Source organism: Stigmatopora nigra, chromosome 7 (genome assembly GCF_051989575.1).
Source record: "Stigmatopora nigra isolate UIUO_SnigA chromosome 7, RoL_Snig_1.1, whole genome shotgun sequence".
Classification (NCBI taxonomy): domain Eukaryota; kingdom Metazoa; phylum Chordata; class Actinopteri; order Syngnathiformes; family Syngnathidae; genus Stigmatopora; species Stigmatopora nigra.
The window spans coordinates 8,221,795-8,246,045 of NC_135514.1; the positions used below are offsets into that span (position 1 = coordinate 8,221,795).

The 24,251-nt window shown below is 37.3% G+C and overlaps 1 protein-coding gene across 2 annotated transcripts in view; it reads left to right on the top strand.

Moving 5' to 3' along the window:
* Positions 1-24,251, top strand: part of cdkal1 (CDK5 regulatory subunit associated protein 1-like 1) — a 100,172-nt gene that overhangs the window by 24,278 nt on the left and 51,643 nt on the right. For both annotated transcript variants that reach the window (XM_077720930.1, XM_077720931.1), the window contains exons 5-8: positions 4,126-4,222; positions 5,999-6,047; positions 8,285-8,405; positions 16,236-16,339. In XM_077720930.1, coding sequence (XP_077577056.1) covers positions 4,126-4,222; positions 5,999-6,047; positions 8,285-8,405; positions 16,236-16,339 — 371 coding nt within the window. The remainder of the gene's footprint in view (positions 1-4,125; positions 4,223-5,998; positions 6,048-8,284; positions 8,406-16,235; positions 16,340-24,251) is intronic.

The following is a 24,251-nucleotide window of genomic DNA, read 5'->3' on the forward strand; positions in this document are numbered from 1 at the left end:
GCTATCGCTCATGCACCTTCAGGGTGAGAAGTGACATCCGTATCTCTTGAGAAAGTTAGAAATAACATACACTGATTAAGACCTAGAAATAAGACACTTGGTTTCCCTGTGGATGTCACATTCATCTCCTATATGTTAAAGCTTCCAGACATGCCTGATATACATTAAGTCATGCAGACTGACAGTAGAACTTCTGACCTTTTAACCGCTTATGGTGAAAGCTCGAGGGGACTTTGTATAAGTGCTGCTCACAGAGAAAGAGAAGCAGACAACGAGATATAAATAGAAATAGATGACAGCACGTTGCTTTGTTTGACAAAGATGAGGCGAGCCGATGTAAAGAGGTCAATTGTGTGATAAATGTGAACTTGTTGATTGTGGTAACGTGCCTGCAACAGGGTCAAAAATCCACATGAAGGCATGGCATTGGATCAGGGAAAGCACATTTGGAGAGCACTGTATTAAAACAAAACAAGCGCGATTCGAAATTGTTTTTTCCCCCCCTTAACCCTTTTACTTCAGTTTTGAAAGCACGATGTATGATTACAATGTATTGTAAATGAAATTTTTATTCATCTTATTTAATTTGAAGCTTACAGAAACATTCTGTTTATTAATCTTGAGCATTACTGAATGAAAGTGATTTGGTCAACAAAGAAATGGAGGCTGCTTTATAAATCACTAACTAAAATATTCACTATCTTATTACTAGAGAGCCAGATGCATTAAAACAAATCCCATTCTCGTTCAGCAATTTCCCCCCCAAAGAGTTCACCACACTTCAAACCTCGCCTTGAACCTTCATTTTAATTGGTCAAGCAATTATTCACATGGGACTAAAAAGGTACTTAAAAAAACATTCAAGTAATGGGGCTTCTGCATAGAAATTTGATCAGACAGTTAGCTGTTTGGAAACTGTATCTAGGCTTTTAAAATGACGCGATTTAGGATAAATAAGGCTGTGCGGTTAAATGAGACGGTCTTTTAGAAGGACTGATGAGCCACTGAGGAGCTACATAGGGCTGCACTTGGGAGAAGGCATGAGCCGGGGAAATTAGTGGCCTGAATGAATGTTTAGACGTTGTTGCTTTTTAATGAGATTCCTTTGGTTTGCATTGCCCCCAAACGCTACATATTTTCACATACCATATTTCATAAGCCTCAATACCTGAAATTAAGTATTGTATAAAGACAAACTTATTTAAGAATATTGTGATTACAAGCAATCATAACAAGTAGAGATGTTCTTTGTATAACTCCAATGCCTGACCTGCAGAGGCCACACCTTTAAATTATTTTCAGAATAACACGGGCTTGTCTTTTAATCGATGGCAAAAATTGCTTTCTGTGTTTGGGTGAGTTTAGGAGGAAAATGTTGATTTTCCAAGATTGTTGATGCATCCCAGGTCACTGAGCATGTGCCATTCCACTTTAACAAATGCTCACTTGTAATAATTCATGATCTTGAAACCAATCATGGTTGTTTATGCTTGAACTAACTTTACAACGACTCATTCATCCAAGAATGCCCTTTCACCTCTGTCAGGCTGGTAAGGATTCACTTTACTTTGCTACTTCCCTCCACTTTGGGATCAACCTACGCACGCACACGCCTTTGAGGCCACTCTGGCATGTTTATAAAGATGTGGGAGGCAATCGCATGCAATTTTGCATATATGCTTACACACTATTTAGCTGTCATTGGAGTCTCTTTATTTCGCTCTATTAAATTTGTTAAAAATGCCTTTGATCAACTCTGGAAAGAAAAAAATCTAGCAAATGCCGTACTAGGGTTTATACTGTATGTATTCCTTTTAAACATTTTCAAATATAATTTTCTCTTAATCCATATATAAAATAGTTGGCCATTCGTGTTTGCATTATTGGCCTAACTGATTAATTGTACATTTGGTGATTTCTTGCAATGCACAAATTGTGGCTTTATTCAGGAAAATAATTTGTGATTACTTAACGTTCAGCTCAACATCTAATTCTATGTTTATTTTATGTTTGTTTACAGCTTTACAGCAGACTTAGTTTCAAATAGTGTCTTCACTTGACATTTTCTTATAGCATTGGCAAAACTTCTATATAGGTCAAGCACTATGTTTTTGCCTTGAGTGTTTCAGCATTGAATATACATAAAGGGCTTGTCCAAGTCAACCTGATCAATTGAGTGAGACATTTAGTCTGGTCTTATTTGACTGATTCACTGTGTCCACTCAGCTGTTAAGAAACTGTATGTACAGCAAATCGCTCCTTACCATACATACATACAAACATAAATATACATACATACATACATACATGCATCTATGCATAAGCTGTTGCCTTCTTTATTATGCACGTTTACTGTATTTTCGAGACATCATTTGTTAATTCCATATGCGTTTGTGCCTGTATGCCTCAGGTCTAGAAAAGGTTAAAAGCAGCAACACACTAAGTTGATGGTTGCTAAAGATGTTAAGGGCAGGATGCCAAGGAAATCGGGCCGTCCAGATATACCTCCATCCAAATACATACTGGAAGGTCCGAACATGTGTCAATGGGATGTCTCACTGCACCTTATTATAGAAGTACACCCTCACTTTGCTTACCTCCTTCAATCTCACCCACCAATTATCAGATTAAATATTAAAATTAGATCCATCGGTCACATAATAATAACAAACTATTTGTTGGCAGAGGCAATTAAAAAAGACCACCATCAACTATAACTTGATATTGCAGATTGTCCAGATATGATGATATAATGACAAAAAACAAAGGTTATATAAAAAAAAAAGATGTTAAAATCAATTAAAATCAATCATCCTGTTCATCTAATCATTTATGCCACAATACATCGAATCACTGCGCTTCAGTGACCCATTCTGTAAATTTTTCAATATTAGTGGTTGGGATATCAAATGTTAAATATTTAATAAACATCTATATTTCACTAAGGCTTAAATAATAAATCATTCAGACTTAACATATTATATCCCAACTATATGCGGCCTGTACCATTTCTGACAGGTTGCCATATACTGGCTCATAGTAGCCCTTTAAGGCCACCACTCAAAAAGAATTAATGTTGGACACAGCTATACATGAAATGTACTGAACATTTTTATTGTGTTTTAGCTTTACTGTACATATGTCTGTGTGGCTGTTATGATCTGACATGTCAGGCAACTAGATAGTGTTCTGCCGAAAATTAAGAAAGCAGTGGTTTGTGTGATTTCTAAACATGTTGAATATTACATGACCAATAGAAGCTGCATCCAAAATTTCTCTATCTCCATGTGCTTAATTTTATGTTATGTATAACTAAAAAGCATGTTTACATTTTCAGAAAAGAAACATGCTGAAATGTATATAAAGCAACTTCAGTACTCTTCCTACAGTTTGTTTTGACTTGTTTCTGCTCTGAATTTGATTTTCAAACAGAAAAAACAAACACACACATACCTCCAAATCAGTATTTTTGTTTTGCGGAAGAATACAAACACACACTGAACACAAACACACACTGAACACAAACACAACTGACAGTTTGCATCCAGTTTTATTTGCTCCTCCTTTTCTATCCTCTTAATTCCCCCCTCACATTCATGTGCCCCATCTCTCCCTTCATCCTTTCCTTTCTACCTCCAGCTGTCAGGAGGCTTCATTATTAATGATTCATGGTGGAGTCTGGGCAGCGCCTCCAAAAGCTTTTGTCAGACAGACCGAATGTCTCAAATCTTACTGCCACTAACTGGAGGTGACATGGAAACACTCCCATAAGCCCCCCTTACCTCAGTCATACGCCTACTATTGTTGGTGGCTACACCATGAAGCATTCTGTACACTGTATATTTCATTGGTCGTTTTTTTGAAATCTCGCATTTGATTTATCTAAATGCCTCGCTGTGAATAATTGGTTACTTTTCCAGATTTACATTAATAGATTATTACTTTGCCAGTTGACTGTCCATATGCACAGAAGTATCATATAATGTGGTGTAAATTAACTACTTTTTATTTATTTACTCTGAAGCTGACATAAACTTATATAATACAGTTTTACATGGCAAAAAAATGACGATTCCTTTTAAACTGTAAATGCATTATTTCATATTATCTTTTTATTCTTTGCAGAAAAGCCCAAGAGCAAGAGAAAAAGGTGGTGGTAGCTGGTTGTGTTCCTCAAGCCCAACCACGAATGGACTATCTCAAAGGGCTCAGTATCATTGGGGTATGTGTGTTTTACAGTTCAAAGCATGTATCTTCATGTAAGTGAAGTTTGTAAAGTAAAAAATGATCATACAAAGTAAAAAAAAGGAACCACACTGCATTTTTACCTGGCTCGCGGCATGCAGTGTCTGGTCTATAACCCCTCCTGCCGTTAAGTGAATCAATAGCACACCCATGATGACAGGACCATTTCCACTCCGCATCAAGTACTTTGAAATTATTTTACTGGGGGCTTTGAGGTAGAAGTTGAAGTAGGTAAAACAATTGCACTACTTTTCTTAAAATTGTCAAAACATTTCAATCAACCTGATATTCAATCCTGAATATTGTCACTTTTAAAATTGAGTGTTTGGGAGTGACATCACAAATATTGCATTAAGTGTCCATCTCCATGAATAATGCAGTTCCATTTAAGTAAACATGCTGCTATGTAACACAATTACATTCAAATCATATTCAAGTGGCATGTACAATATGTATAATATAATTACATTCAGATAAACAAGCTTGCATGTGTGTATGCCTTCAGGGTGAGGCTGAAACAGCTGGGAAGTTTACCACTGCTGTGCCTTTCATTGTGATGACTAGATTGGATTTTGCATTGATACAGACACACGGCTGTACACAAATGGACAGACAAAAACTCACATGCATGAAGGGGCACATATGGTAACAATCACAGACCAAAGCGTACTAGTGCATGCACATTTCTTTCATATGCCTTCTTATCAAAACAGACACTGGTAGTGACAGTTGGTGGTATATGAAAATAAGATTCAAATAACTAGTGGTGGATTTTTTTGTTTTGTTTAGTGAATCCTCTTAACGGCTACATCAGGGTGCCTTAGAATGATTTAAAATTAATTCATTCCTGTTCACATGAGCTGTGTGATTATGCGCGTTGTTTGTTATGCTGTTTTGCTGCCAAAATATGCTGTGAAATGAATGACAGACAGGAAAAAACTTTATCCCTGTACACAGTCACGCAAGCCCACCGTGTTTCACATCTTTGAACCAGACATGTCACATCCTTTATCTTCGCTGCATCACACAACTATGTACACACAAACAACCAAGCTGGCTTAATAATCAGAGAATTACAGTGTGTAAGCAATTGTTGTAAACAACAGATACGTTCAGCCCTCTCTGCACAGGTTTTTCTGCCACTAGCATTTTCTTTCTTGTCTTCTTTATATTTGCTCCCTGATGAGTCATCACCTTATAGTGGCACTGGGTTTTGTATGTCCCACTGATCCTAGGAGCTATGTTGTCTGTCTTCAATGCTCACATGGGCAGTGATTTCGCCCTACCAATTTGTTTGTTCAATCCAATTTAGTCATGGCAAATGTGGTATAATGCAAATTACTACTTTATAACAATTGCACAATGGTTTATATTGCCATATACATAGATATACATGGCATCATTCCAAGAACTTAATGGCCACTTTAAAACCTGAGCCATACCTCGCTCACATATTGTTTTACAGGTGGAAACTAAATGTACTGTTTAATAGCACTGACTCAAACATTGATGGAAACTCAATGATGCCCACCAGCAGTTGTAGAATTTACGTGCTGCTTAGGACATCTTTGTCTTTTATCCATATTGCGAATACAAAACACTCACTTTTATTTGATTAGTTTATAGCACTTTGTGTACTTGTATGCACAGCTTGCTTATAAAATAGACATCTTATGTTTATATTTGGCACTATTAGGCTTTTTTTCGAATATGAGAAAGCTTGGTATCAATACATTTGTCTTTGTTGTCTTAGGTCCAACAGATTGATCGAGTGGTAGAAGTGGTGGATGAAGCTGTTAAAGGTATTTGAATAGAAATGACTTAAACTATGCCTACCCGTGCAATACTAGCCAAGGTTTTATTACTGTTCGGATATTGATCTTCTCTGGTTGACATTGGAGCCTCAGATGATACAATTTCACCTGTTATACCGATAGCTTTTAGAAACAGTTTGGATTTAGTGTATATATGTGCTATGATACAGAAATCGGGGTACAGAAGGTTAGACCGGCTAATGCATCTACTTAAATTGAGAGCAGAGGCTATATAGCATCAATATGACCTCATGATCCATATTACAGCAGGATAAACAGTTATCATGTTCCTAACTCAAAATAAGATCAAGAATAAAAATGAAGACAGTTCAGGGACAAAAACAAAGTTCACTCATTTCACTTCAATTTGAAATGTTGATGCTTATTGACCCCACTATCAGAAAATGACAAAATCAAATGTGATTGTGAGACTCGTTCCTGTAAATCATCATGGCTATACAGTAGGTTTTTCCCTTGACAAGAATCTGTTTTGTGTTCTTAATGCGTTTTCCATGGCTTATTGCCAAATTAACAACATTTTCAGATACAATGTAGTTGTTATGCTGAGAGGACCACCACTAAACATTTAATTAACCCTGCTATTCTTTTTGACCACCTTTGTCCGTTATTTCCAATGTTCCCCACCCTGCTGATACTTTCCAATCTAACAGGAGCCTTGCCACTTATGAGACATCAGCTCTAGGTCAACAGGTCATCCTTTTAGCTCTTACCATTGTGATCCAACCATCTATCTGGCCATCATATACAACATCCATCTGTGATGGATTCATCTTCTTGCCTTCCATCTCCCCTTTCTTGCCTTTCCTCACCAACAAGTTATAGGAGACATTTATGAGTGGATGGATTATGTCAAGATATATTTATAGAGATGTGAACAAAGGAGACAAAGCAGGGACATTTGAAGGGTGGGGAAGACGAAGGCATTTAGAGAATAAAAATAAAATGATAGTAGCTTTTCTATCAAAGCAATATATCCCTCTAAGATGGGTATTTTGAAATGAGAGATGGGATAGCTGTTAAATTCACCCATTCTAACAAGATATTGAGCCTGTCAATCCTGCTCAATCCTTAAAAAGGTCAAATTACTTTAACTAAGGCTTCAAGATAATATATGAAAGTAATCTAAAGAAAAATACAGATACACAATACATTCAAATTGTATATGGGTTAAACTTAATCATATTTATAGATACATTTTACTATATTATAAAACGTGTATATGAACTATGTGACTGGATAAATGAATTGATCATGACTCACTTAACAGAGGCAACAAAAAATAATATCTTAATATATAATTAAACAGATTTCTGGTGTCATAGATACAGAAGCTAGTTGTAAGAAAGCCAAATGTCCATGCCTCTTCAATGATTGGCGTTTTCTCATTTCCTCGCTTGTACTGGGATATTACGACCAGTCACGCCTCAATGATTGGCTCTTTGTCCTCCCCAGGGGCTTATAGTAATTTTTATCTACCAATGATAGCAATGGTTCTTGCCCTGAGTCCACCTTCCCATGAGACCCATGTAAAGCGGATGGAAACAGCAAGACAATTCCATCCCTCAGCGCCTCCATCTCACACACATCTTTCGATAAGGCTATTAGAAAGGAGATCCCACAGCATGCCATTTCCTCACAATAAAGGTTGAACATCACTGACATGTAACTGTTTGATTCCGTTATGGATTTTTATTTGCTATGTTTGTATAGTGTTTTTTTCCCCTGAATAGCTTCTGTAGTCTAGAACCCCGTGTGGTGGACCCTTTCAATTGAAAACAACATTTAGATATCTCCCCATTTCAGAGGAGCTTAACAGTTTTGCTGGTTCCGGCAACTTGTTTTCATAAATACCTTTTATATGTTCAGTTGTGATTTAAATTATTGAGCGCTAGAGAATGGCACCACCGATTTACAACATTGCACGTGTAACAGATTTTAAAAATGCACATGCACTTTCACACAAAATCAATGTTTTGATGTCTGAAGTGTAATTTTCCTCATGTTTTACAAGAGTACATAACAAACCACAAGTCAAGCCACATTTATTTATTTAGCCTTTAATCACAGCAACTGTCTCAAAAGACTTCACAGCTGATAGACAACTATGACATCCAAGTTAATTTGCTCTGTGAGGATACATAAGTAGTGTAGAATCGTAGAATTCACCTAATACTAATTTTGATTTTGTTTTTTTGCGGGGTTAGGTCACTCAGTTCGTCTTTTGGGCCAGAAGAAAGATGGAGGCCGGAGGCTAGGTGGAGCCAGACTTGATTTACCCAAGATAAGGAAAAACCCACTGATTGAAATCATCTCCATCAACACAGGGTAAGACAAAGCAAACATTCATTATGATGTGGAATTAATCCTAATACGTATGGGATCGAGAGTTTGAGAGAGATCTTATACACAGCTGTCTGCTGCATCACTTGGCTTAGTGTTTATTGAGTAGCCTCAGAACTGTGTACACGTACATCAGAAATGTGTTAAAAAGTAATAGAAACTCTTGATTTATAGTTTACATTTAAATTAACGAGTGTTAAAAGCTCAAATGACTAAATGGCATTATTGGTAACAAATACCCGTTCACACTTATTCATTCTTAGTGTTTAACCAACTTACAAAGCATGTTTTGGATTCCATATACGTATTTTATTTGCATTTTACCATAAATGTTTCTTTTGTATTCTCCAAATTTAATGTTCATTTTGAGAATTTGTTTCATAGAGAACATGACCATGTGAATGCCATACATGACATTTCATCATATCATGGGACTTTATCCACATATTTGTGCTGTTATGCATACAAACATCCTAATTTATACACATGAATCATGAGCTAATTTCACACTGTTTACAAATACTACTACTTTTCCCAGAGGGCTACTTAAAAGCTTTTTGTGCAGACAAATTCCACTGAGCTTGTGTTTGAGGTACGATAATCCATCAGTCATTCTTGGGCACATCCTCGTGGTTCATCAGTATAGTATTAATATTGTCACTCAAGAGACATTGACATGAAGTGACTGTAAACACAATGCTTCTTATTCTGATGGTTCCGTTGACTTTTTTATGGCCACTTGTGTAAATTGTTTTTGCATCTTACAGTTGTTGTGTTCAGTAATTTATTGGTCTCATAACTTAAGGGAATAAAACTATACTTATTCTCATCCATTTTATCCGAAATTGGAAACTAAATTTCTCTTACCTAACCCTGAGTTTTTAAAGTGACATTTATTACACCCTAAACACTAGAGTAAAACATTGTTATTAAGAGTGCGACATTAATGAAGCATAAGAGAATTTTCCATCTAGAAAACATTACCAAAAATATCATACATATAATTTAGAGGTTTAGTGAGGTCAAATGTGGTTGTTTTTGCATGCTCGAGTACATTTGCAGTCTCATCATCTACACTGCTGTATATAAATTAATGTATTTATCTACTCATTTAACTTTATAGAGGGTTCATTACAGTGAAAATTAAATCCCCATGATTTTTCTTTATTCTCTATATTGGAACTCTTTGAGTAAACTGAAGGATTACATGAACAGTTGCTGCAAATCCATGCTGAACATCTGCTTTTGTATAATTTGGTCAGCTATTGGTGTCCCTAGTTTCACCATACTCTGCTGATATAAAATTATATGCGAGAGAGACAGTGTGTTCTTTATTTGCTCTGTTTATAGCTAATCCATTTTAAATCCTTCTCTGAAGTAGTGACGACATTAGTGACATTTGTTAGGAGGCAAAACAAGAGATCTTTGTGTAACATGCACATGGTGAGCAGACTCAACTTTTGCCCAACCGCCGGCCTCATAAGACAATTTAGAAAGTTGACAAGAGATATTTAAGTACTTTTCTTTTTCCACAAATGTTATCCTGAACTCTCCTGCATTAAAGCCTTGTCTACTGATATAGTTTGCTTTCATAGTCGGTGGCATTAACTTATAGTTACTATTTGTCATTACACGTTATGACAGCGTTTTTAATATACAGTAATTGATTTTCCTTCAGTTGTTGAATTTATACCTTATACTTTAAGTGCACAAACAACATGGCATAGTTTTTATACTTGGGGCAACTTAATTGAAATTGAATTCCCTGGCCCGATTGAGTCACAATATGACTTTCATTAAGTAGCATATTAATTTCAATTTCACCTATTAAATCCAAATTAGATTTTCTTACCACCCTTCAACTAAATTAGTTTTATCCTCAGCAGAGGGGTTAGAATCAAAAACACTGTAGGCCAGCCAACACTCCGATGCCTTGGGGTTTGTATTAAAAGATTATTTGCAGTTTTTTCTCTCAGCTCTATTATGAAATTGATTCAATGACCTCTTTTTGAGAGACAACATGACCACATTTCGGGGTCCAGCAAACAACACCCCAAAACATGTTCCATTGTAACAAAAATATTCATGATTTTCTGGCCATTATTATTAGCTTTTAATACTTTCAATTATGTATTAACAACATAACCTTCTATTTCCATTTTCCAGCTAACTTACTGTCAATTAGGATTTCAGAGAATCACTGCCAAATTCTTCTAAGCATGTTCATTACTAATTAATGCAAGACACCATTGAAGCAAAAGAGGGATTCAAAACATATTACTTTATCATTATCCCTCCTACAAATAAAGCATGCTTTGATATTAGATCATGTTTTTTTGACATTTAGTTTTCATTTATACCCTTTTTAAGTGTTGTTTCTCATGTTGTTTTCTCTCTTGGTCCATCTACCAAACACACATGCCTGAGGGTAGAGTTCATGGCTCAAATGTTCTAAGCCGGAGTAAAAAAAGGACTGCACTTGTCTTTCTAATACCCTGTTTTGTATCCCAGTTTTAGAACACTCAATGTTATTAGCTAAGCTAGTGTATATGTGTAACTGTGTGTGTCTTGCCCTAGGGTACTCTAAGGGTCCCCTTCTTACAGTGTTTATCTGTGTATATGTGTGGGGTTATGTGTGTTGTCAGCATCAACAAAAGTCCTTTTGTGAGCAAGCTGAATTGGGATGCTTTTGCATCATAAACCAGGAATTTACAGCCACTCAGTGAGAATGGGTCATTAAATGTTGTGTGTGTGTGTTGCTGTTTGTTTGTGTGAAACATTGCCAATGGACTTCAAGCATAAAAAAGCCATTTGTTCCACAGTTAAAGCTCATTTCATTTCATTATGTGCCCCTTCCCTTCTCTCTAGTTAGTTACATTTTCAGTGGTTATGATCTCTTACATTCCTATTGCAATAATAGTCCTATTTGATCCTTTGCCTTTTCCACTAAACTGATATTTTGCTTCACCATTTGTGTCCTCAAGGCACACAAGTAGGCATGGTGCACCATGCAAGGAAGACAGGGAGGATACATTTTCTCAAGCTGTTTCTTTGTATAAAATGATTTAAACTAAAGAAGATTAAAAGATTATTTCATAAAATGTAAATCTTGATGGATCATGTGTAAAAAGACGTTATATTCATATAATTCATAAATACTTTACGCTTTAAAATGATGACGAGTGAGACACAATGACAAATGCCCAGATGTTAACTGCTCGTAAGGCGCGTTGCCTCCATTAAAGACTAAATGGACCACACTTAGTGGGGTTAGGCTTTCTTTCCTTCCTGTTTTATAATTAATATACTATTTCATTATTTTTATTTTTATTTTCGCCACTTGGACATCTTATATTGTTGCTCACTTTGGCCCCATATGCTGGTAATGTGGTTGTATATAGTTTTTAATTCATGTGCTCCAGTCAGTTCATAGTTTGAAAAGTTGTTCTTAAGTCATTGGTCAAGTTCAGGTCTTTGATAGATCCGCTATGATTATTAAGTACAACAGTTCCTGGTAGAGTAGAGGGCAATGGCATGCCTCTTTAAATTAGATCAGTGTGAACCAAAGTGAAAAAAAAATATTTATTAATTTGTTCATTCTCACCATGGATACCAGCCCACACACAGGTAGATTGCCACACCTCCACCTCCTCTGGCAGTGTAGCACAGTGGCCTTTCTGATGTTTATCAAACCTATGTATGGGTAGTTTTCAGCTCCACTGGTCTGAACATATTATTCCATTTCCCTCTTTCCCACTGTTTAACACACAAATTGACATGGTAGACACACTATGCATGCACGTACAAGCACACACACACATGCACATTTGCACGCAGAAGCACACACACACACACACACACACACGGGCACGCACACACAAACAATGAAACACAAACACATCTCCCTCCCTCAATTACCAGGAGAGCCTGTACTCCCTGCAGTAAATCCAAAAGATTGATGCGTCTCCTTGGACAAAATGAGATTGTATATCATTACGCGACATTACGCTACAGAACCCCCAAGTAACCAAATTAACACCAGGGTGTCACAGGAAAGCACACTTTACATGTGCGCACATTATTCACACAAGAGATTGTGCCTAATACTCATTTTTTCCATTTCACCCTCCAAACATTGACATTTTCTAAGTTAATTAAAAGTTATGAACTTCTGAATTTGACGTCAGCACCTCCTTTGTCCTGTTGACTTTGGTAGGTAGAGACGTTTCAATAGGATCAATAGTGGCAGTGGTCTCCCTGTGTCCATTTTGAAGTCTGCCTATTGTTTGCAACAACAATAAAAAGCAGCAGAAAGGCTATGATGATTTTGGTTGCTTTGAGCTAGTTTTTGTTGATTGGTGACTATTGCAGAAGGGACTGCAATTGTTTCACAGCTTGCACAAGTCATCCCGCAAAATCAAATAAAGCGTGACTGGCTTTTTTCCATGTCTTAGGATGAGGATTTTGATTCTGTTGGATGATGCATTGGTCTGTAGTTTTCTCTTGTTAACCTGTTTTGTTTCAGCTCACCTCAAATGATAGCAAGTAGAAACAAGAGAGACACATGCTAAGAAAATTAAGGTTGAACACAGTCCTTTGCATAGAATTTGCAAGAATGGCAACACGTGCTGTCTTTTCTAGTTTTATTTTTCTTGCCTTCCCCATACTAGCCATTAAATAATGTACATTCTCTTTGTAAGTGCTCCTTCAACGCATGGAGGAGCGATTTAGAGAAAAGCTTTAATAGATAAAGTATGTTAGACTGAAAATAGTCTTGAGTTCGGCCTAAAGACAAAACAAATGTTATGAAAACACTCAGAAATCCTCATTTCTCATGAGCTTGTCTCACACTGTGCACATTCTTGCTTTAAAAAAAAACAATAAAAAGAGTGCTGTAGTTGCCTAAAAGATTGATCATTTTGGAACATTAAATCAATTCATATGAAGTAATTTAGCATGACTGAATTTACATACAAAGTTTTGATTCAATAAATTGGCGGCTGGTATGTTGTCTTTGACATACTCATGAGTATTATGGCATTTGGCTCTGTAAATAGCTGTGTACAGATTCACCATTTTTATTTAGATTCATCAGAAAACCTTTTACATGTTTGTTTATCAGCATTAGTCCATTCATCTGTGTTTTTTTTCTCTTCTTGGCCAAAAAGAAAACAAGTCCGTACATAATTATGTATAATTTACAATGTGGCTTTTGAACAAGTTCACTTTTTTATCCCCACACAAAACCTTTTTTGATTAGCGGCTTTAGAGCCCAAGATTTAAAAAAAAAAAAAGCATAATTATGTATATGCAAATTCCCCACAGCTCTTGGATGCAACCAGGCAGGCTCATGCCCTCAAGCAAGGACGATTTAAACCGCCTGCCAATTTCTTTATAGCAATCATCCTCTATAAATTTCTCTCCATGTGACTTCATCGTTGAGCATGTCGTGTTCTTTGGCAACTCTAAATTGGGGAGACTCACTGTACACTTAAAAGTCTCACTTTTCTTTGCCCATATACAAGTTTTCTGTTTTTAGTTTTTTGCTCATTTAGCCACTTCCAACAAATCTTAGTATGAACAGTAAGTGCACTGAATAACCTTGCTTTACGATTCAAAAGCGCGCCGAGTTGCCTTAGCAGTCTAGGCTTTGTTTTGATAATTCTATTCTCAAGCTGGCAGCATGCAACCCCCCGTCAACATACCCAACACACACACACACAGTCCAATGTGTTTATGCATGGAACAGTTTTCTAATTAATCTGCAAACCATAAGTGCTTATCATTGAGAAAACCTTTTCCTGCTTAACTGTCTCCAAGTCTGTGTTTTTAAGATGCTGCACAAGGGAGTCCCTCCAAAGGAAACCGCTTGTGTCTTTGTGCATGGGTGTGCACATGTCAAGGGACGTTTACAAATGTATAGAGAAACCACAGGCTTTTCTTTTTTCAAGACTGCAACACAATAGTGTTTTTTAACACACATTCAGAAGTGCACACATTCACATTCACACAAAACAGCTCGAAACACACTAGGGAGGAAGGCCCTCTCATTGTAGCACATTGAACTACAGCGTTGTCAGGTGCTACAGCAGCTACCTCTGTGGTTTAATTAGCCAGAAGGAAACAGAAGGGGTGCATGTGAGAAACAAAGGAGGAAATAAAATTGATGAAATACATGCTTGCATATTCTCATCTCATCGCATTTTCTGAATTGCTTTATCTTCATTTGGGTTGCTGGGGGTGCTAGTGCCTATTCCAGCTGATTCCGGGCCAGACCTTTGAGGCCGACGTGCTAACCACTCGCACCACTGGGCCGCTTGCTTGCATATTGGTAATAATAAAACTGCTTCGCACTTGTATTTATACACGACGTGTTGTGACGCTGCTCTGCTCTAACCCCTTTTGTGTCAAAGTGCTGACTAGTTGTCACACTTTGTTTGGGGTGATGGGAATGTCAAATCTGCTAATGCGTTATGGTGATATTGTACAAATGCTCAACAGCAGCACGTTGACAAAGTTACATACAGACATACATGCACATCATTGATACACACACAAAACCAAGTAGACCACTAACTGTCTCTTGAGATTAATGTTGGTGTGATCCACTCAACTGGGCCTGATCACATTAAGATGGATGGACCCCCTGGTGGTGGTAGTGGTGGCTTTGGTGTGTGTCTGTGTGTGAGTGTTTGTAGGGTCCCATCTGTCTCTGTTTTCTCCACATCGAGGTTATGTGACCTAGCTGCCATCTTTAGTACCCACAACTGGCATAAGCAACGAATAGAGTGGCAGGGCTAGACAGTTTAATACATAACTATTTTTTTTCTCAATTGATCGCCTTTGGTGACGTGCTTTTCTTGATGTAGTTCATTCCATTCAAAAGGTTTACTGAAGCACTGTTTTGTTAATTTGTCCTTTCTCTGATAGTGCTTTGGAAACATTGAATTAGAAAAGTGTCATGTCAAAACAACAACTTTGGAACAATGCTTTTAATTCATCTTTACAACCCCATACCCTGAGAACGGTCTTAATGGACAAAGATAAAATTTGGAAGAAAGCACCAAAGAACGTATTCTACTTATTTTATTGCAGGTCTGAATCTGAAGATAATAATGTACAGCTTCAAATTCCAGTAGTACAAGTAAGGTTAAACTCAGTTTGTCGCGTGACAGATTTGGAGACCTGGTACGTCTATTCAATTTAAGGAAATAGACATTTCGAATTCTCTTTCATTAAAACTTTATGAACTATATAGGTATGTTCTAACTAAAGTCTTTGGATTCCCCAGGTGTAAATAATTGAGGTTCACTGATGTTTTGTGAAATACAAAGTGTGACCACAGAGACTTTTACCTCTTCTCTGTCAGGGATGACCACGCAAAGTCACTTACATGATCTAGTTGGCATAATTTCTCTGCCAGATGTTCTTCATGATGCCAATGACTGATTTTTTTTTTATATTTGGGCCTGTGTCCAGGAGTGGCTATGAAATCCCCCAAAATATTATGTCTATATTGTGTTGTTTATACAGAAAATTTAGAGAAGCAGTTAAGGACTTGAGGGACACAGAAACAAAGAACAGAGGAAATAGTTATACAAAAATATGATTGATTATACATGCTACCTTAAGTACTTAAGGTTGGATTTTTCTTTATTTTAGACGTTCAATTTAACATGTGTAGGAATTATAATATCAGGGCTTTTGTTTTGTTGCAGATTCAACATAAATCATGTACAATATTTTACAACATTGAAGGATGTTTGTCAATTGATAGATACACTTTTTCTTATATATATATCTCTATTTGTCCAGGTGCCTTAATGCATGTACCTACTGCAAGACAAAGCATGCCAGAGGAGACCTGGCCAGCTATCCTATAGATGAGCTGGTTGAAAGAGCCCGACAGTCCTTCCAAGGTGAGTTGATATTAATGCGTATCCTTCTTCTATTTGAACATTGTTAACTGTTGATTTCAGTTTGCGTGTGACCCCTACCATGGGAAGGTTTTATTAACACATGTTCATATTTTGTGCATTTGCTTTGTGGGCCTATCCACTTGGCTTGGTTTGATGCCAAATGAACAGCTGCTCTGCCCTGGCATCTGGTTCTTAAGAGCAGACTCCTAGCTACCCTACTGCACAGCAGGCCATGGTTCAAAAATACCCCCAGGCGGATCAGTCAAGGGCAAATATACCTATTGACCACACACATCTTGTTTTTAGTGCATGCAATTTTTATTCCATGAACTCTAATTGAGTTGTTCTCCACTTTGTAGATATGTGAGGATAAATCAATTTGAATCTGTTATCGGTCTGTGATGTGTAAGATCCAAGTGCTTTGGTCTTTAAGCACCTGGATTGGTAACAAAGCTCTACATATGAATGGTTGTATGGGTGAGAGTTACACCTGCAAATCAGTTTACTGATCTGGCTATCTAACATGTAAGAGTACTCCCACACGTGTGTGACACACACCAGAATATCACTTTCTTGTTTCAATATTATATATTTATTTTTCCCTTAGTAAGTGCTATTCGTGGAATTAATTTTGTGTAAATCTTGTCTGAAGTAGCTCAAGCTTTTGAAGAAGTTGCAGCCAAGTTTTGTGCTTGTGTGACATTTTAACTTGTCATACATGCTAGTCTAGTTGTTTTACAATAACAAATAATCAAGTATCGGTTTTTAGACCTTGTTTGATATAATAATGTAATTTCATACTGAAACCGAAGATTGCTATCCAGAGTTCACCAAGCATTTGGAACTAAAAGGTCCAACACAACCCATAAGTAATAAATCATCAGTTGATTGAAAGGTTATCTATAGAGGGTGTAGTGTGCTTCAGCTCAATCCCCAGTGTCACCATAGCAACCCCCAGGCACTGTGAAGTACTCACACACATATACTTGAACAATGCAAATGGAGGTCTTTGCTCTGTGGGAAGAAGCCAGTTGAACCCGACACAAACACAAACACAAGCAGAACAGGCAAACTCTGCAAATAATTGCTATAACCCAAATATGATCTTGAGACCTCTTCATGCTACAGCTATCCAGAAAACTTTAAAACAACTGCATGCCACAACATTGCCTGAAGGTTGCCATTCAAGGGCGAACTCACCAGCTGGTGAAAGCTACATGTTGGTGTGTGCGTGTTCCCATGTAAGATCGAACTCAATGCAGGTTGAATATCTTTTGCCCTTTGCACTTGGTGCACAGTTCTAGGGTAACAAGTAGTATGCAGTAATCTGGACATTGTTTTCTTGTTAAAAAGTTGTGGCACTTGCTTTCTTACGTATTCTGAAAATCTGTTGATATTGTACACAAATAATTTGGGAAAAATATGCATATTGTCTTCATAGCAAATTGTTGGTGATCATATATTATTTTACAAATAGCTAAACTTGTCATAAAAGTAAAGTCAGATGTTTAGTGGTGAGATACATTAGTATGACTGATCCGTTATAACACAGGAAACATGATAGCAAGTGGCGGTTGTTGTTTTCAGAACACAAAAAGAGGAAGCTGTGGGTGGTGACCCCATTTCAAAAACCAGTGGATGTACCTTTGGCAAATATTTTCTTTTTTACTGGGATATTCAAGTTTACTGCATAAGATCCAAATGTCTATTTTGTTGTTGTAATATGTTCTTAAATCTAAATGTGAGATGACTTTGAAAATTGGTTTTCTTTCAGTTATATATATATCTGTGAAAACATTTACTTCATCACAACATAATCATCTCACATATACACAGTTACTTACACTCTGTCAATTGTGATGAGTCTATTTTAGGAAATAATTGGTCCTTACACCCTTTAGCTATCTCATCAGAATTCTCCCGGTTAGAAATTTCTCTTTTTGTAAACACTTCATGTGCCACATTTATAAAGCAAAGGCTCCCTGCACAGTTTTGAATTACATTACACACACACACACACACAGTCTTTATTAGCAATTTCTTTCTCATCAGGATCAAATAGAAACTAACAAAATAAAGCTCTCAATTGGACTTGTTTTTTAATGTTGAATAGAGAAATATAACCTACAAGATCGATTGGTTTATTTTAGGTAACTCTGAAATCATTTTAGGATTCATCTCAAATAGATCTTTTTGTACGAGGGAATATGAGTGAGCAACTGCACAGCTTTTGAAATAGTAGGATTTTTTTTGAACTTTTTAATTATCATGCATTCATTCATTTTCCACGCTGCTAATCCTCACGAGTGAGCTGGAGCCTATACCTGTTAACTATGGGCAGTAGGCGGTGAATACCCTGAAATAATTGCCAGTCTATTGCAGAATAACTACATACTTGTTAATATCAAAAGAGTGTATGAGCTGGACATGTGACAGGAAATGTCAAGGCATTAATAGCAGATTTTATGTGAGGGTAAGTGTAATTATAAAATGTAACCCAATTGAAGGTTAACGAGCCTCCTGGCTTATGTTGTCCAAGGAAAACAAATGTCCAATGTGGCCATGTTTCATCTTCTATGTTCTGTCATTTACACTTGACTGAACGATCAGTCTCAAACAGTAAGAATGACACCGTTTATTTCACTGGCATCAGCTGGATGGCAGTTGACAGATAGCCTGAGATAGATATGTGGGCAAGTTCACTGCCTAGCTGCAACATCTGTGACAGGTGTCAGCTCCGGTTTACCTCTGTTGCTGCGGTAATACAACACTTGGGCAGAGTAGGCTGCCAAGGTTAGCCAGGAACAATCCTCAATTAGGTCAGGGGTTCTGCCATTTTTTTGGAGGGGTGGCAATAACTGAGTTTTTGCTTCCTGGAATCATACTTTCAGAGAACACAAACCTTCGGGGTGGCTTTACAGTTATGGCAAGAGTGTTGCAGATTGATAGCATTGTCCTTTGTTTTTATAAATTAGTAGCACTTGCATACAATCCTAAATGCCTTGATGTCATTGTGAATTACCTGTGAAATGCGTGTCTGATTGAAACTTGGAAATCATGGAAATGTGGGGCTCTTGCTAAAAGGATTCAAGCCAAAGTCATTATCCGAGGCTAAAGCTCTCATGCAAGGGGTTAAAATTGATTTCTGGATAGAAGCTCTTACAGAGTGAGAAGCTGTTATTTTCAACAGACCAGCCAACCCATGTGTGCTTTTTTGTGCTCAGGCATAGTTTTGGTTCCAGCAACAGTTTTTCATTATCTGGTGCTTGTGCAGCCACTGAATTTCAAACCATACACTCGTAGTAGAGTTCACATGTATGCCACATTTCGTCGCAAATATTTGTGGCCTAATCTATTCATGAATGAAAATGAAGTCAAGGGTGCTCTTTGAGAATATTTTCTGCGGAGAACCTAAACACTGTTTGCTTTTGGTCGGTCCCAGACAAACATGGTTAGAGATTCTGAGTATTCATGGGTTAATTGATCATTGTGTAAGAGTGATAAACCAAACACACATGGAATTATTTTGTATTTCTTACCAATTTTAATGGGGAAATGGTAAACAGTAACATGGGCAATAATTTTTATAATGACAATATTAGGATTGTCCTGATACTGACTTTTGGGCTCTCGTTTCCAGACCATATTTTTAGATGAGTAAACATAATAAAAACTCTAATGTAACCAATAAATGATCCATCACATTGTATTGAAAAATGCTCTGTTTACAAATAATTCATAATGTTCAGTATATCGTATTTACTCGCATATAAGCCGCATTTGTCGGGCAAAAAAAAATGATGACTGAACCGAGGGTACAACTCCTATGCTCATCCTTTATTTTAAACCATTATATGAATTCAAACTCATCTCACATTGCTTTTTCCGTCCAAACATTTGTCCTTAACCCAACAGAAAGCAATATACATAGATCTTCGGCAGGCACTCTCATGAGGCCTGATTTGGACAACACAGCTGCTGTCTCACCTCTCATTATGCATGGCCATGACGCTTAATGTGTGTGTTTGTGCAGTGTCAGTGGATTGTTAGTGCAGGAGTAAGGTGGCGACGTGTATTTTCTTTTCCTTCACTTTTGTTTAAAGGTTAATTCTAAAGTTCAGCTACAGAATCTTTTAATTTGATTTGTTTCTTTGTGGATTCTTCTCTGACCTCTTTTCTCTGGCTCTATAGTCTGGACAAAAAGGCAACAGAGGGTGGTGTTTGCACGCGTGTGTCTGCGTGTGTGTGTGCCTGTGTTAGTGTGCGCATGGACTGTGTTGTCCTGTGATTAAGTGCCAAGCTGGCAGCCAAGTGGAGTGAATAGGGGGCCCCTTTCACACAAAGAGAGCAAGGGATCGGGACAACACACACTTGCACACTCTGTCCCATGCCAGACTGCAGGCCACCAACTATACACCTGGCATGCTACTATTATGTCACCAGTGTGTGCTTTTCCCTGTATGGGTGTTTGTGTGTGTGTTATTGTGAGAGTGGCGCAGACACCATCTGCTCTGTCCTCTGTGAACTTGCGTCCACATCTTTTTTCCCTGTTGTTTTTCAACAGTTGTAGGACTACATTACATCATGCAGGGAAATTTAAATATCTGCTTTCTTTTGGACTACTTTTGTCTCCATTAGTTAATTCTCTATTCGGTTAAGCCACTAGATTTTTCCAAGATACTGTAGTGTTTTTGTGATTTTCTCAGTCTTCAAAAATGTTATCGTTTTTTATGAGCATCTTTTGCAATGTTTGTCCTTTCCCCCCCTGTTCTCTGGAACAAGGCTTAACGAGGCTGGCTAGATGCTCATTGGGGGAGGGGAAAGCACTTGCATATACTGTCAATAGATGGCAATCTAACACTTAGCTTTATGACAAGACCACGTGCTCGCTCACTGAATTTGTTGTGGTCTGTATGGCCTCACATGTGCACACATAGTTGGTTTGCACCAGTTCAAATATTTAACTACTTGGAATCCTCTGTATTTGCCCCCATGTGATAACGCCACCATTGTCGTCGAGTGTATTTGTGTGTGTGTATTTTATATTCCCTTATTCTATCAATAGTATATCGATTTCCCCCCACTTATTTATTTATACTCACAGTTAAGGCCATAAATGGTTTGAAAAGAAGCCATGATTTTTGGGGATTGTTTTGTGAGAAGTAAGTTTAGTGTCATGTACCCGTTTCTCTTTTTTCTCATTATGGAAGATTTTTGAAAAGAAAAATTAAATACAGTAGGTAAACATTTCCACGTGATTACATCACTTCTAAGAAGAGATATAATGATGGCATGCGGATCAAATTCAGTTACCTCATCTCTTTCCTTTGAAACATGTGTTTATGCTTATCCTATATTACATGCTCAATAAATGAGCATGCGAAAATTCTACTCAGAGCCTTGTGGCACATTTAAGGGGGGGTAGTATACTCTCTTGAGCTCTTAAATAACTTTAATGGCCTGTATGTTTAATGCCACAAGTTATTTTCTTCTCTTGGGTCTTTTCTCTTCATTTTAGCCAGCAATGTCCTTCTGGACCTCTTTATAGTTTATCAGAGTTTATTTCTTTGACTTCATAAGATTACTGATGGAATTTAATGTGGAAGTTTTATTTTTGTTTGAGTGAAGACTCTCTATCCCAAAGATAGTTTATATGTCCTCGGGCAACATAAGGAAGCTTTTGCGCTCTGCCTTGACTGGTTGGTAGTCTGTCACTCTACTATTGAAGATAAGAGACTACACGACTACAAGGTTGTTTTCATAAGCCCACTGAGTCACACATGAGTGGAAAAAAATGTACAAATGGCTCAAGTCCTTAACTTTGTGTCTGCTTTGAAGTTGAGACCTGGAGCTTGGCAGGCTGAAGAACGAGAGATTAATTGACCTGTTTAATCTACACAAGACGTTGTCTGAACCCTTTCAGGCTTTTGGACGTGTGTCATCAAGCAAAACCCTGATTGATACTGGAGAGTTCTCCTCGCTGGTGCATTTTTTTCTCTCCTTATGTTGCCTCAAACGCTTCAGACGTGGTAGATGTTAGAAAGCATTCATCTTCAATGATTGACAATGTTTATTTGAAGCTTATTTCTCCAAAACTATTTTATCATACTAATAACCATGAAAAATATTGGGTTTGTACCAGCATGAGCATAAATGACATCATAAACTGAAAGACTCGCTATATTAAAAAATAAGTCTATGGAGCTGTTAATAATAGAGAAATGGGATTGCGTTATATGCATTCGATATAAATTGAGACCAGCTAACAAATCTTGCCGGCAATATGATCAAAAGTTATCACTCAGATTGCTGTTGACTGGTGGAAGCACAGTTTTTTAAGCATTCTTTGCAGGTGATAACTTTATTTCTTGTTTATTTAAATAGCCAGCAGTCAGTTCTTCTCTATAGCCCGCGTCACTGTCTTTTTAAATACATTTAATAGCTCTCTAGAAAGGTCTTAACACGTTGCCATGTATGTGGTAATTCAATTCAAACTTAATGCGCATTATGATGTTACATCTTTCCAAGGCACGTAATTAACTACTTCCTGTAAAAATGTTTTTTTGTCTAAGGGTGAATGCTTGGATAGCCAGAATTTCACGTGGTTAGGTTTGCTCTACCTAACATTTGTATCTATTAGAAAGGTGCGTAAATGAACCTAAATCTTGACATTATTTTTGTTCTAAGGGCAATGACACCATCAACTATATATTTGATTATAACCACACATGAGTAAAGACTAATTGTAAATCAAGATGTAAGTAATTAATTTGTAAAGTTTGAATTTGGCAGCATTTTTTTTAAATTCATGAATCTATTTTTTTATTATTATCTTTCTAATAATACCTCATGGTGTCGTTCCAGTTATGTATTTAAACATTTCAGAAATTAGTTTAGGTTTGGGGTCTGTTATCACAACACTTTGGTTGCCTTGCAAGCATGTATTAATTCTTGCTTCTTTGCGTGTCCCCCTCCCTATGATGTATATTTTGATATCATCTAGGGTTTTTTTCACACCACCTGCAGCGGTTAGTTATCACAGAGTGGGCCACAGCCCAAAGCCCTGAGTTGTGGGTGACACGAATGGACTCCAGGGTTTGGGGGCAGCTCATGCATATACTCACACCAATATACATAGACATTCACTTAAGGAATTGTCGAGAAAGGCTGCAAACTCTTGTGTATGAGCTCCAGGAATTTCCCCTTCCACTCTTTTAACTGTGTTGCTCTCTTTAGTTGCTTAAGGTTACCTATGTTTTTATTGCCCTTGCCTTACCAGAAGGCTGCCCCCTACCAACTGAGCCATGTTATCACCAATAAAAGAAATAAAACCACATTCACTGTCACTTAGTTACAACTTAGGCTTATTTTAAACTTTGATATGAGCAAAAATAGGTTTAAAATACAATGACTAGTTAGAGAGCCCAGAAAAAAAATCATGTGCCACAATTGTTTTCTGCTGATTTGTGGGATTCCACTCTGCGCTTGTTTATGATTTTGCATTCGTGACATGTCTGGCTTGGTCTCAGCCACCAGTAAATGTCACTTCAGGTTTTTGGCTGAAGAAGCTGTTGAGTGTTTCTGCCTGACGAGATGGCCTCTCTTCAGATCTGTCATGCTGGAGAAAAGCCTTCTCTTTGATTCCCTCTGACCCCTATTGCGAGTGTGGGTTAGGGGCAAAATGCGCCCATGTTGATGAAATGCATGTGTGCTTGGTTGAACGCATGCGCACAAGCAATTGCTTTCTAAACTAGTCTAGTCATGCTCTTTTATTGAAAATATCTCCCCCAAATCATTTTTGGAGTAAAATATGTACTTGTTTTTGTAATATCCATTTATCTGAGTAGATTTTTACTACACAAATGTATAGTATGTGGCACCAGATCCCAGTCTTGTTAAAAAAAAGTTGTGT